The sequence below is a fragment of the Xenopus laevis genome, chromosome 1L (assembly GCF_017654675.1).
Source record: "Xenopus laevis strain J_2021 chromosome 1L, Xenopus_laevis_v10.1, whole genome shotgun sequence".
Taxonomy (NCBI): domain Eukaryota; kingdom Metazoa; phylum Chordata; class Amphibia; order Anura; family Pipidae; genus Xenopus; species Xenopus laevis.
Genome location: NC_054371.1, coordinates 26,848,269 through 26,863,994, shown reverse-complemented (window position 1 = coordinate 26,863,994; position 15,726 = coordinate 26,848,269). Strand labels below are relative to the sequence as shown.

Here is a 15,726-nt window from a genome sequence, read left to right as displayed (position 1 = left end):
TAGAGGGGAGGCGCAGGAATGCGAGGTTCCGAAGGCTGAAGTGGGCTTGCAGGAATGGCCACAGGGACCGGGGCCACAGGTGACAACGCCGACAACTTGTCCAGGATAGCTTCAAGAGCCTGACCGAAGTGTGTCTGCTGGGCTTCGTATGACTGCATGCGGGAAGCCAAACCGCGGATAGCACCACCGACATCAGGTGGAGCTGGAGTCTCCTCCGAAGGGTCCATGGCCCAACTATACTGTAACGGGCCCGAAGGCACAGTAATAGTGTAGACCAAAGAGGAGACCAGACCAGGTTCGAGGTACAAAAGGGTTTATCCAAAGAATCGTCAAAATACAGGCAAAAGGTCAGACCAGGCAGAAGACAAGCAAAATCGAAGAACAGGCAGGAATCGGTACACAAGAATCAAAATAGATAATAACACCCAGGAACACTGTAGCAGGAACCTATAGTTGGGCAAGGACTGGAAGGGGAAGTGAGTTTAAGTAGTCCCTGGGTTGGCGCCAAATTTTGACGCGCTTGCGTCAGACGCAGACGCCAGCGTCCCCACGCTGACGTCTTGACGCCGGCGCCCGATTTTGACGCCGGCGTCCATTCCGTCGCCGACGACCAATCCTGGACTGGGAAGGAGATGAGGTCATAGACCTGTGCCCGGCAGGAGCCATGTGGTGAGGCAGGCGGTCGCCATCTTGGACGCCATCTTGAAGACTTGGAGTAGATTCCATTACAGTTTGGCCTCAGTACCTCATACATTGCAGTTTTGAAGAAAATTGTTATAGGACTGGTGGCCACTTAGCAACTTTCACCAATGGTAGATGGGGTGGGTCAAACACAAATTAATGTAGGGTGGGAGAAAAGCAAATCAGTGTGAGTTTAAATACTCTGGAAGCTCAACTGGAACCCTTTCATTCTTGTAGATGGTGAAGAAACTAGTTCTACTAGCAAATGAAAGTAAATGAGATGGTCGTATCTTATCTCTAAATGAAAGGTTATGCACTTTGGCAAAAATAATATAAATGCAAATTATACACTAAATGACAGTGTGTTGGGAGTTTCCTTAAATGAGAAGGATCTTTGTAAATAACAAGTTGTCTAATTCTGGGCAGTGCCATTCTGTGGCTACTAAAGCAAATAAAGTTATGTGTTGCATTAAAAAGGGCATTAACTCAAGGGATGAAAACATAATTATGTCTCTTTATAGGTCCCTGGTGAGGCCTCATGTGGAGTATGCAGTGCAGTTTTGGACTCCAGTCCTTAAGAGGGATATAAATGAGCTGGAGAGAGTGCAGAGACTAAGTGCAACTAAACTGGTTAGAGGGAGGGAAGACTTAAATTATGAGGGGAGACTTTCAAGGTTGGGGTTGTTTTCTCTGGAAAAAAGGCGCAAAGGGGACATGATTACACTTTACAAGTACATTGGAAGACATTATAGACAAATAGCAGGGGACCTTTTTACCCATAAAGTGGATCACCGTACCAGAGGCCTCCCCTTTAGACTAGAAGAAAAGAACTTTCATTTGAAGCAACGTAGGGGGTTCTTCACAGTCAGGACAGTGAGGTTGTGGAATTCACTGCCGGGTGATGTTGTGATGCTGATTCAGTTAATGCCTTTAAGAATGACTTGGATGATTTTTTGGACAGACATGATATCAAAGGCTATTGTGATACTAAGCTCTATAGTTAGTATAGATATGGGTATATAGAATTTATGTGAAAGTTTCCATACGATGGCCTTGATATTGACACATTTTTAGGTGCTTAATTGCATTAAAATGTCAGTGTCTTCAACAGAAATCTATGTAGCCCCCTGGGAGGGCCTAAGAGTCAGGTTTAACCCAAGTGCCTGTGGCTGGAGAGCACTGTCTTATGCCATACCTCATATCTCATTCCTTTTGGGTTGGCCAACAGCTGATGGAGGAATAAGTCACAGTTTCCCTTTGGATCAGTTATAAATGTAGGCATAAACAGCCATTTGTATGCACTACTGACACACAGCATGGCTGAGTTATATGCAGCAAAATAAAAACTTTAGGCTGAGAAATAACAACAATAAGCCATTTACATCTCAAAAGTCTGGGCGCTGATGGGGCTGAGAACCAATCATACCTGTACAACTGCTGTTCCCAAAGCCGCAGATTTTTTTGTTCCTTTAAACTGAGCTTGAACTCCTCATCCAGCTTGCGCCTTGCCCCTTCCAGAGAGGCTCTGGCATCTCCAGCCTTGTCGCTTTCTTCTTTTTCCAGCTGCTGTGCCAGAAGGGCCATATCTCGTTTGTGCTCCTCCAACACTTGCAGGAGATGCTGCCTGGGCACGTGGAGCTTTAACATGTCCTGCATAATCACAGTGTTCTGAATGTGTCCCAAATCTTCAACTGCTTTCTCTGCCAGGCTCCATCTCAAGCATTTGAATTCCTCCAGCGCATCGCTGTCCTGCTTTTCGTACAGTTCTTCCATCTGCTGACAGTGATCGCTGCTCAGCTTTTTCCAGCAACCCAAATAATGCTGCATGTCTGTAGCGCAGGCAAACGCTTCTTGTATCACCCCCATTTCTTTCTTTTGTTCTTTCAGCTAAGTGAGAAAAATAGCAAGGATTAAAGGAACATTATCATCCCATAAAAGCACCAGGATATTTCTATGCACTGTACAGTATGTACCCCCTATTGTAAAATTTAAGGATATTTTAAGTTACCAATGAGTTCCGTGACCATATAAAAGCAAGAGGCCGAAGGCTGAATGCTTTTGTACAGGTCAAGGAACTCTGAGGTGACTTCTTATATCCTCATATTTTGCAACAGGTGGTACATTATTATAACAAAGTCATGTGCCAGAAACGACATCACTAAGCTCCAATTATAATCAATGACATCCCTAAGCACTGTTTATAAGGATATCATTTGCAGGATATTCATGGCTCTTGTACATTATATACTGAATAAAGTACCCCCTATCGTAAAATATAAGGATATATTATATGTTACAGAGGAGTTCTACGACCATATAAAAGCACAAGGCCGAAGGACGAGTGCATTTATACAGCTCCGAGGTGATTCCATAGTTCTACTAAGGGGAGAAGGGTCTTTCCACCTGAGCAGAGATTATCACACAACATAAACCATGCTCCCTGTGGTGTCTGTTCTTGGCAAAGTAAACATTTATGCCAAAGACAGTACTCAAGGAGGATTAAGAACCAGAATATATCAGACCAATTACAAATGTCATAAACACAAAGTATCTTCTGCCAAAAGGCATTTCAAGAATCCTCGTGTCCAAACTAGAAGAGGGTTGAGGTAAACAAGGTACTTTATCAATAAATCCATATGCCATTGAATCAATTCTGATGACAAGTAGTGATGGGCGAATTCGCGAAACGGCGCCGGCGTCTCGTTTTTGACACCGGCGCCCGTTTTTTTGACGCCGGCGCCCGTTTTTGACGCCGGCGTCCGTTTTTTAGAAAAAAAATTTTGAAGCGGGCTTTTCGCGAATTTATTCGCTGGCGGCGAATCGCGCAAATTTGCACCTGGCGAATAAATTCGCCCATCACCTAATGACAAGTAAAACCTCTAGCAGACCTGCCATTTAACTGGAATTCTTTGACAATTCTTTAACTGCTTACATTGACTGCACCCCCAGAAGAGAACTGTACACATTTGGGTCTCCACCTTTGCTGCCTCTACTGTTGCTTCCTTGCAGCTCTGGGGTCCTGAGTTTGACTCCATTGCACAGAGTTTGTATGTTCTACCATGCCTGTGTAGGGTTCCTATGGATGCTCTGATTTAATACCAAACTCCAACAACAAATCATCATCAACAAATAGGCGGGTTCAATGGCTCCTGAAAAAACTAAGCCTAGTTAGTGTGATGGGGGCCTTCGATTTTAAGCAAAGTGCTGTATGAACATGTCAGTGCTAAATCAACAAAGAACAATAAATAAATGTCAATTCAAATGAAACATTTTCAGGCATTTGGTGTCCCCGCTCCGTTAAACCACATTAACATACTCTGAATGCCAATCTCTTTAATATTACAGATAACTTCATTATTTAACTTTCTGAATGCTCTTGTTCTTTGAAAAAAAATATTAACTTTCCTTCAGCTGCCGGGAAATGATGTGAATGATTAAATTAGTTCCTTGTTAAGTATTAACATTGCCCCAAACTGACCTGAAACAAAGCACTTTCCCCACAGAGCAGCCCGACCTGGCTAACTAACTGGCTGCAAATCACAGAATCACAGCCAAAAAATACAATTTTCCTCCTCAATAGAAAAGGGTCAGTTTGTGGCCAATTATCCCATGATGTTTAGGCACAAGGAGCCCCAACAAAGGCAACAGAATCAGTTACATTTACATTTTTCTTTGACATACATTAAAGGAGACAAATAGGATGAATTTTTGTAGGAAATTTTGAGTAATAAATGGTGTTGCTTTTACATGGTGCTAAAAATTAATGTTATCTTTAAAAATAGCCCCTATATTGGAGCTAATTATAGATGCTCTCTAGTCCCTGATCAAATGATAGGTGGGTGTATCCTAACGGTCCCTGCCAGAAGCACAGTAGGAGGGGAAAAGCCAATCACAGCCCTGCAATCACACAAGCACAGACAGGCTTCAGTTCCCTATCAGGTCCTGCTAGCTGCTGATTGGTTGCTGTCGCCGGCTCCCCTGCACAGCTTGGGAATTCAGGGAGCAGGAAGTGGAAGAGAAGGGAGGGATTATTAGGGTATTAGGGTTTTTGCAGAAATATTCAATAAATCAGCCTGAAACACTACTTTTTTAAGTACAATTCTTCTAAATGGTAAGTTCTTATTCTTCGAAATGGTAAGTTCTTATTTTTTACACACACCTTGTGTGTAAAAAATCCATAGTGTGTAATAATGATGTATTCCTACTCTGAGCACAATTAGGGTGGGCGACATATTACCCAACTGTGATTGGATTTGGAGAATTGGAATAATGATGGTGATGGTTGTGATCAAGAGAGAGTAGCAGAACCAGGCTGCAAAGGAGATCTATATTTGCCTGCCCTAGGACAGCTCTGTAAGAGACAAAATAGGAACGAAGTCCCTGCCCCAAAGATTGTACAATCTAAGTGCAACAGTAGAACTGGACCGTAAAATTCCCAGGACCAGTGGTGGTGTAAAGGGCAATGGAACACAGGGCATTCCGTCTGCTGCACACCTATTGACTACAGGGGTAGGATCCGTTATCCGGAAACCTGTTATCCAGAAAGCTCCGGATTATGGAAAGGCTGAATTAATCCTTATTGGAAGCACAACCAGCCTACTGGGTTTATTTCATGTTTACATGATTTTCTAGCAGACTTAAGATATGAAGATCCAAATGACAGAAACATCTGTTATCCGGGAAAACCCCAGGTCCCAAGCATTCTGGTTAAGTCCCATACCTGTACCATGAAACAAAATGTAGGTAGCCCACCCAAGTTAGTATTACTCTATGTGGTTAAATTTCCAGCCATATGATAACTGCAGCCCAATTCAGATGCTCTAGAAGCCTTGGCTAATTACTGTTTTACCCCATTGCTGCATGGGGAAAAAAACAACTTAAAGGGATTTTTTAAACCCATGGTGCATCATGCCCAGGACCTGGTTGAACTGCAATATCCTCTTTACTTGATTAAATAAAAATGCAAACAATAAAAGGTAATGCACAAACACACAAAATATAAATATTTCATTATTCTCTTACAGTTTAAATGGTAATTTATCTGGCAATAAGTGACAATTTAGACTGAATAGGTGCTGCATTCTGTGCAATATGTAAATACATATATATATTGTGAGTAGGGATGCACCGAATCCACTATTTTGGATTCGGCCGAATCCCCGAATCCATCTTGGAAGATTCAGCGGAATACCGAACCCTACTTTGCATATGCAAATTAGGCGCGGGTAAGGAAAAAGTGGAAAAAAATTGGTTTGCTTTCTTGTTTTGTAACACGAAGTCGCATGAAATCCCGCCCACCCCACAATTTGCATATGCAAATTAGGATTCGGATTCAGTTCGGCCAGGCACAAGGATTCGGCCGAATCCGAATCCTGCTGAAAAAGGCCGAATCTTGGCCGAATCCCGAACCGAATCCTGGATTCGGTGCATCCCTAATTGTGAGATCCTGGCTTCAGAATGAAGAAAATTGGACAGAACTAATATAGACAAATAAATCTGGAGGGTGTCACAGGGTGTACCTTCTGTACAAGTAGCTTTTTTCTCTTGGAGCTGAGTTTCTGGTGCAGTTTCCGCTTTTCGAGTTTTAACGTATTATTCATCTTCTGCTTCACCCGTGAAACTTCTGCTTGCGCTCGGCCCATCAGCAGCTCTGCTTGGGTCTCGTTCATGTGCCCCGCTCTGGAAAACATCAATAATACACATGAACACATAATGCACCACTTCTACTTTAATGCACTTATAATGTCTTCTAACTAGTGCTCGTATCAAAGAGAAACACAATGAAAGGGAATAGGCAATCTTCATAGGTTCCTCTGTTTGAAGCAAAATTGCTCTTGCATTACAACGTCTTTTCACTGTTTATGAGTTACTATGGGGAAGTGTGCAGAAAAGACTTTAACTGGACGCAGTGCAAAATAATGGATTGGACCTCCCATTCAGAAAACAGAATAACCTTCCTATTATTTAAGCAATGATTTGACAGCCATAACTGGATACTGGTCAGCTACAGTATGATGATTTGTGTGGGCCCTGCCATTGCTGAAGGCAGAAGCTTAGTGAGTAAACAGGTGACAATCGCCCAAAAAAATGCACCTATCTCAGGCATCTCAAGGAGCTGCTATTGCCATCAATGGGATCTGCATCAGTTCTGATTGGCAGTGCTTAGTAGCAGAGATGAAAGCTGTGTATGTCACATAGTCTTAAAGCTTTGATCAATCCTCTGCTTATCCCTGATCAGAGGGTAAAAAAAACTCCAATAAAATGGATATACTCCTTTTTCTAAATGTTTGAAGCTGGTTTCCAGTGGTTTAACCTCTACGCTGCTCATTGAAAGATGAAAAATATACAATATTCATTCATTTTTATGAAGGGTTGTTCAACTTTGAGTTAACTTTTAGTATGATGTAGGGAGTAATATTCTGAGACAATTTGCAATTGGTTTTCATTGTTTATTATTTGTGTTTTTTTAGTTAATTAGCTTTCTGTTCAACAGCAATTCAGTTTGCAATTTCAGCAATTATTATAGAGACTGGAATGTGAATAGGAGAGGCCTGAATAGAAAGACGAGTAATAAAAAGTAGCAATAACAATAGATGTGTAGCATTTGTTTTTTTAGATGGGGTCAGTGACCCCATTTAAAAGCTGGAAAGAATCAGCAGAAAGAGGCACATAAAAACTATTAAAAAAATGAATACCAATTGAAAAGTTGCTTAGAATTGGTCATTCTATAATATACCAAAAGTTAACTAAAACGTGAACCACCCGTTTAAGGTTATTTCTAAATGTTACTGCTATAGGAGCAAAATCTGTCTGTTTATACCCTCTGCTTTTCCAACGATTGAAACCATGTAGCAGGATACAGCTGGTTAACAGAGCTGTAAAGATGAATGCAAGGCATTGTGGGAACTGTAGTCTTGGTTCGCGGAGAGCAGCATTTCAGAACTAGCAGTGCAGAAATCAAATGCTACTGTCTAAAATTATACAGGTATAAGATCCCTTATCAGGAAACCCGATATCCAGAAAGCTCCGAATTACGGAATGGCGGTCTCCCATAGACTCCATTTTATCCAAATAATCCAAATTTTTAAAAATGATTTCCTTTTTCTCTGTAATAATAAAACAGTAGCTTGTACTTGATCCCAACTAAGATATAATTAATCCTTAATGGAAGCAAAACCAGCCTATTGGGTTTATTTAATGTTCAAATGAATTTCTAGTAGACTTAAGGCATGAAGACCCAAATTACAGAAAGATCCGTTATCCGGAAAACCCTAGGTCCAGAGCATTCTGGATAACAGGTCCCATACCTGTACTATAAGTACAGTAAAAGCACTGAAAATGTATAATGAATTTACTTTGTATGTTAAAAGTAGCTAAGAATGACATTCTCTTTCATTATGCAAAACACTCTTATTTTGTGGCGTTCCCCTTTAAAAGAAATTCATCTATCTACGTTTGTATTTTAATTTAGCACAGGGAATGCACGGAAGGATTACAATGGAATTACAAAACAATGAGATTAAAATGCTTATTTCCAGTTTGTGAACAACTTCGTTCCCACAGCTGCGCCTTTCAGCTGGAGCGGGATAAGATGCTGACCTGCATTATTTCATGCGGAGCATAGAACCTTATAAAGGGCTGCTGTATGCAGGGAAATGCTTGCTCATGTATATTTTAAGCACACTGAAGAATGTTACCTAACAGATTCTTAAGGTAAATAAAATGTAACATTAAATTAACTTTTGTATGAACAATTTGTCTGCTCAATACAATACTACTTTTAGATGATAATGGGGGTTGCGCAGCAACAGGAGTATCATTTAGGGTTGCTACATGTCCAGTTTTCAGCCAGACAGCCCAGATTTTGCAATTGCTGTCCGGGTGCAAACTTCCTGTCTGGATTTCCAAATTAGGAAATCTGGACAAGGCTTTAAAATGAATGGTCTGGTGATTAGCCAATCGGAGATCGACACATCATAACAATATCCCTGATGTCACAGGTACCCCCTGGATTGTCATCTGTCCCACACTCCGCACGCCCCTGACATCGCCAGGCCCGCCCCCTGCTGGTCTGCATAGAGTCAGAAGGTGGCAGCCATGGTACCAGTCCATATTGCAACTCATAAAACCAATAGTGGCCTTCATGGAAATCCTCTGGCATGATCCATTACAAAGAGCTAATCTTTATAATTTATAAGAGCCTGTTATGTATTTTATTCCAGTACCATATATTTATGAGGACATCCTCCTACAATAACAATTACATTTCACTGTATCAGGTATGACTTATTGGCACATTTTTATTTGAACCTTATGCACACATTAGGGAGCAGATTTTTCAAGGGTCGAATTGAAAATTCTAATTTTTTTATGGTCAAAACTGTCAAATAGGGAGTTATTCAAATTCGATTCGAGTTTTTTAAAAAAATGTTTAGATTTTAGATATTTACCATAATCTGGCCCTTTAAGAACTCAAATTGCTGTTTAAGTCAATGGGAGGCGTCCAGGGATCAATTTAGAGTTGTTTGCAGCTTTCCTGACATTCAAGGTTTTTTTTGGAGAAAAAACTCCAATCTAATTCGTTTCGAGTTCTCGGGTTGATTCTATTTATCTGACTTTTAAAAAATTGGTTGAATTGGTCGAATTTTGAGTTCATGGGCGTTTTAAAAAACTCACATGAATTCAAAATTCGACCCTTGATAATTTACTCTACACAAAGCACTTTGGAAACCCAGGAGCTGTATCACCTGGTTCAGAGGTGGTGGAAGCTCCAGGCTCAGCAGTGCTCGGGTCAGAACAGGAGGAAAGCAGCAGCACCGAGCACAACATTACACAAATGGAAGGACTGTGCATTACGCAACTATAGTACAGGGAACTGTGCAGGTCAACAAGTGGGGTGTGATAAATAAACAACTCCTACTGTCTTCAGTTCTGCTGCTACCCTGCAATCTGCATTAATACTTCGGGACACTGCTTGACATCCTTTGTGGTGAGGTTATCTCCATGCTCCATCCTTCATCTGCTGTCAGTCCTCCTCTCTCTCTCCCTAACCTTAGCCAAACCCTTGATTTACATTTACCATTATGGCTTAGTCACGTTACACCAATGATAAACGCTTATTAGCAAACTGCAGATCTTTTCTCTAAGCCCAATGGAGGTTTCTGGGAGTTGTAATTGAACACCAGCTTGGATCAGTTTCCTATAGGTACTTAAAATTCCCTCCCACATTAACCTTCTACAAAGGGAACCACAAATCTCCTGCTTTTCCCAAATTTATGCTGAATACACCCAATTAGTTAATTCCACACTTTATGGGATCATGTTCTCTCCTTGTGCCTATTAATATAACCAAGCTGTGTCTGTTCCGTTAGGGTGTTCAGTTCTATCCTACAATATCTTGCTTTATTATCTGCATTTCTATTTCCAGCCTTCTCCAAAAACCCTCAGTCCTTGACAAGCCTGTACCAGTTCATTTTCAGTTTTACCTCTCTGTTTTGTTAATGAGGCTGGCTATTTGCGCCGCCGCCGTATTTAATAGGCATCGCGATCGGCTGTCACACAGCTGCGTAATATAAATGATGTTTTTCCGCGCAGCAAGCGTCCTGTTCATGCGGCACTTCTTATCAGCTTGCATGAAATCCAGAAGATCTTCAGCTTCTTCCTGAAATTGAAAAAAAACCAGTGTTACTGTGACAGTAATCACTTGGCAAATTCTGAGTAAAAAAAATTGAAATGTCAATAAATCCTTATTATAAGCAGTCAGTGTATATTTCTAGTAGGTTATATATTGCACAAAGTATGGCCTCTCTATAAAACACTCTTCTGAGCACTTTTGCAAATTACATTACTATTTTATTTTCAAATTTTCAAGATATTAGCAGTTTTTTACACAAATATAATAAATTTGAAACAGCAGCACCACCTTCTGCTCGTATTGATTTAGCGTCTATAGTCAGCAGAAAATTAAGTTAGTGAGATTAGGATAGACTTGTGATTTTGCTCTGCAGAAAAAGGTCAGATGACTCTTCCCTGCTTACTAACTTCATTTTCCGAAATATCACAAATGAGAAGGCAGGTGACGCTGTTGTTTCAAATTCATTATATTATATTTTATATTATATTTAAAAATGGCTACTATCTTGAAAACTGGAAAAAAATAATGAATGTAAACTGAAAAATTTTGTTTTGTGCGATTTACATTTCCTTTTAATGCATTAAATATAAAAATAAATTCTCAGTTTATCATTGGTGTGTATTTATTTTAAGCTTCTTTATCGCATATACTGTAAGTGCTTGCATGACAACTGGACGTACCCAATCATCTTAAATGTCAGGTAGCCTGTATGAGACAGCTGTCAAATATCCACCTTCAAAAGCACAGCTGAAATAATCTTATACAGGTATGGGACTGGCTATTCAGAATGCTGGGGACCAGGGAATTTCCGAATAACAGATCTTCCTACCTTTATTCTAGTAGAAAATCAGGTAAACATTAAATAAACCCAACACGCTGATTTTGCTTCCTATAAGTATTAATTATATCTTAATTTAGATAGAGTACAAGGTACTGTTTTATTATTACAGAGAAACAAAAAGAGAATAATTTTTAAAAATGTGAATTATTTGGATAAAATGGAGTCAATGGGGGATGGCTTTTCCATAATTCAGAGCTTCCTGGATAACTGATCCCATACCTGTAATTGCTGAGTGCCAGCAGTAATCCCCTATCTCGATTTTCTTTGCAGGTTTACAGGTGCTTGGAGGTTCCCTTTTTTGTGTTGTAGGCAGTCTGAAATATGTCAGCGCTAACTCATCTATCATGCATAAATTTGCAATTGTTCAAGCTCCTCCAGTCATTTAAATAATGTTGTGCATCCCTTTAGGGGAAGAACATCCATACTGCAAAGGGATGTGAGGGGGAGCCCCTATGTAATTGTCATGCATAATGACATAAATACACAGAGATTCTATACTGAGAATATTAAGTGATTCCACTTTATAAAAAGAACTCCCAGTGCTTTCTAACTTAAAGTTCCGAAGACATATTTTTTTACAACAGCCATTAGTGGATATGTCAGAAATGAAAGCGTGATAATCAATCATTTCTTGTAATGGTTAAGCCTACGAACAGCAAATACATGGTACATTGGGGATAAATTCCAAATGAAGCACTTGCAGGCTCTGGATACCAATGAATTCCCGGTAAAGAAGAAATGCTTTTTTGATATGTTTGAGAATAAATCAAGTATTTTTTTAGCCTATGAAATCTGAAGGGGAAAAACGGCAATAATTATCTAAATTCGAATGAGCCACAAATGCATTATATGCCCTACATTCTAGAAGGCTTTCCATACCCTACTATTGAACAGACCAGGCACGATGAGCCCATAACAAAATAAATGACAAAGCTTGGTTATTTACATTAGCATAGAAGGGCAAAGGTTCCTATTCACAAGAGTTCCCAGTACAGAGTAATTGCTAGAATAAGATATTCGTTACAGGTATAAAGAAAACAAAGCCTGGACAAGCAGGTGGACTTATAATAAGATAGCAGTCCCTAGCTGTCAATTTGCCCTTATATGGGAGAGATAAAAAGCATCTGAAATGCTGAGTATGGATGATAGCTCATTAAATGCTCATTAAATGCATGCATATGTCATGAAAAATGTAAAGTCACTGTCATAAAAATGCATCAGACTGTAGTGGGTGTTTAATAAAATATGTTTCACATGCACTCATTAGTTGAGATGTTTTATTCGTTAAAGGAAAAGTGTACCCCCGAACAGTGTAGGTCTCCATTAAAATATATTGTATATAACAGCTGGTATGTAAAACCCTGCTTCATCTAAATAAACAGGCTCAGATTTGTGGAGAGGCCACCAAGGCCTGGGCCTAGAGTGGCAGGATTTTAGGGGGTGGCATGCTGCCCAACCACACCCACATTGGTTCAGAAACACTGGGGGTGTGTTGGAGATACGTTAGTTTTTTAAATTTCCCGTGCACCAATCCGGTTCTGCTGATGAAAATTTGCACGAATACAGGGGCAACGAACGGCACTGGGCCTAGGGCACCTGCTATGTAAATAAGGCCCTGTAAATAAATCATTTTCATAAAAACAAACTTTGTTAGGAGTATGTGCCATTTGGTAATACTAACTAGAAACTGCCATTTTAAGTATTAAGGGCCGTCCCCACCCTGGGACCATATGATTCGCACTGCACACACAAACAAACCAAAAGCACACATACATGTTAGGCCTTGTCTTTTACTCTCTCTCTCTCTCTCTCTCTCTCTCTCTCTCTCTACTTCCTGTTACAGTTAGAGCTACAGTATTTCCTGTCAGGTGATCTCTGAGGCAGCACACAGACTGTCACAAAATGGCGATTTGAGAGAAAAGATGTAAGAGGGCAATATTTACACATACTGTATATATTGCAATTTGTTGCAATTGAATAGGCCACTTAATATGATACAAACTGTTGGTTAAGTATTTATTCTGGTGATCTAGTTCTCCTCTAAAGGGATACTGTCATGTAAATAAATGCTTTTTTCAAAACACATCAGTTAATAGTGCTGCTCCAGCCGAATTCTGCACAGAAATTCGTTTCTCAAAAGAGCAAACAGATTTTTTTATATTTAATTTTGAAATCTGACATGGGGCTAGACATATTCTCAGTTTCCCAGCTGCCCCCAGTCATGTGACTTGTGCTCTGATAAACTTCAGTCACTCTTTACTGCTGTACTGCAAGTTGGAGTGATATCACCCCCTTTCCCCACAGCAGCCTAACAACAGCACAATGGGAAGGTAACCAGATAACAGCTCCCTGACACAATATAACAGCTGCCTGGTAGATCTAAGAACAGCACTCAATAGTAAAATCCAGGTCCCACTGTGGCACATTCCATTACATTGAATAGGAGAAACAACAGCCTGACAGAAAGCAGTTCCATCCTAAAGTGCTGGCTCTTTCTGAAAGCACATGACCAGACAAAATGACATGTGATGCACCTACACACCAATTTTACAACTAATAACTGTAAAAATACTCAGGAATCCAATTTTATATTGTAGAGTGAACTATTTGCAGTGTAAACAGTGTAATTTAGAAATAAAAAATACATCATAAAAATCATGACAGAATCCCTTTAACTCTCCAACTTCACAATAGTTTTCCTGCTGCAAACAACACAATCCTGCTGTGATTTCCAAGTCGAGATCGAATGAGTTGGAACTGCCATACACAATTAAATGATGACATCACCTGGATTTTGAAGTAATTTTCTATCACAGCTGTTTCAGCATCTGGGATTATCTTTCCCTTGGCCACGGATTTATGAAGTTGTTCAAAAAAGATACCGAGAAGCTCAGTTCTATGGCAGACACTCAATTCTCTGCGGGCCTTGGCAAAATCCTCCTCTTGCTTATACATGAGCAACTTCATCATTTCAGCCCTTTCCAGGTCATGGAGCTTGTCTAGGAGAAGCCTATATTCTGTAAGAGACTATGCAAGGGAAGGAACTGGTGTTAGTTGAGAGGCATCAGATGAGATGTTTCTTTTAACAATGTTAAAGAATAATAATAAAGAACTGTATCATCCTATAACTCATCCTTGCTCAAGAATTACTCTATGAAAGCATCTCTTTTCCTGATCTTTATCCTATATAACACCTTACTCCATTCCAGCGGACAAGACCCATCTTCTGCAATGACTAACAGACAAAATTTCTACCAGGTCTGGATTAATCACTGCACTAAGCACTCCCCTCTCCTACCTGATTACCTGTTTGATACAGTTATTGTGCAGGTGTCGATCAGGTAGGAGATCTGCTCTGTTGCTATACTGAGCTACAACTGCACAGCTGGAAGAATATATTTATAGATATTTGCATATATATATATATATATATATATATATATATATATATATATATATATATAAAATGCATCTAAGAATAAAATAACACTGTTTTATTCACTGAAAATGGTGTGCGAGTCCTTCTATCTACTTGTATGACTAAAATTGACCTACGCACCCGAAGTGATATATATATATATATATATATATATATATATATATATATATATATATATATATATATATATCCTTTCTACAATTTTATATACCTAATTTTGACCAAGCACCCGCAAAAACGAGATGGGAAGGAGTGCGGGTATCATCTACGATTTCGTTATATATATATATATATTCAGTTATTCAAGACGGACCCACACTCCGATTTCTTCAAATACGTGGAAATCGTTATTCAAACATCACTTGTGCATGCAAAGTTTCGGCCCACAAAACGTTGCATAAAGGCCCAAATGTGGGCCGAAATATTGGATGCACGAGTGATGTTTGAATAAAGATTTCAACACATTTTAAGAAATTGGAACATATGTATAGTTTGACAGGGCACCCACGTGTTTGTTGAGGGGAAGGGTGCAGACACTTTTGGGACTATTATGAACTATTATATATATAGGCATATATAGTATATGACCATATAGGAAACACAGGCCTATTCCTTCCCAACTGTCACTATCCAGACATTTTAAAGATCCAGACATTTTAAAGGAGACGGAAAGGTAGAATAATTGGAGGGTGTCAAGTTTTTAAACCCTTAAAGACCATCACCCCCAGGGTTTCTAGTTGTTTTCTTCCTACTCCTAGCAGGGACACATCTTCTTTAAAAATATGAAACAGTCTGGAGTAATAAAATTGTGAGCTCTATGCCCCCATTATTGTCTATGTCCAAGCATCTCCTGTACTTCCCTGAGCTAGCACATGTGCAGTACATAACTATTTTTGAAAATTTCTGTATTGTGCATGTGCCTAACATCAACATGTGCATAAGAGGTCTCGGACATTGAAGAAAAAATTCACTTTCCTTCATCTATAGATCCAATCATCTCCAGCAAACCCAACACTCAATTTTTAGTAAACCCATACTGACTCATATGGCCAGTTTTTATGCACTATGACAAGCAGAAACATGGGTTGTAAATGTTATGAATTTAGTCATATTAATCATTCCTTTACAAGA

General features: G+C 39.7%; 1 protein-coding gene across 1 annotated transcript in view; it reads right to left on the bottom strand.

Annotated features, from left to right (window-relative positions):
- evc2.L (Ellis van Creveld syndrome 2 L homeolog) overlaps window positions 1-15,726 on the bottom strand; it is a 98,589-nt gene that overhangs the window by 39,659 nt on the left and 43,204 nt on the right. The window contains exons 11-14 of the mRNA XM_041587834.1: window positions 13,944-14,183; window positions 10,167-10,342; window positions 6,201-6,360; window positions 2,108-2,568 (exon numbers count right to left, since the gene is read on the bottom strand). Of these exons, the coding sequence (XP_041443768.1) occupies window positions 2,108-2,568; window positions 6,201-6,360; window positions 10,167-10,342; window positions 13,944-14,183 (1,037 nt within the window). The remainder of the gene's footprint in view (window positions 1-2,107; window positions 2,569-6,200; window positions 6,361-10,166; window positions 10,343-13,943; window positions 14,184-15,726) is intronic.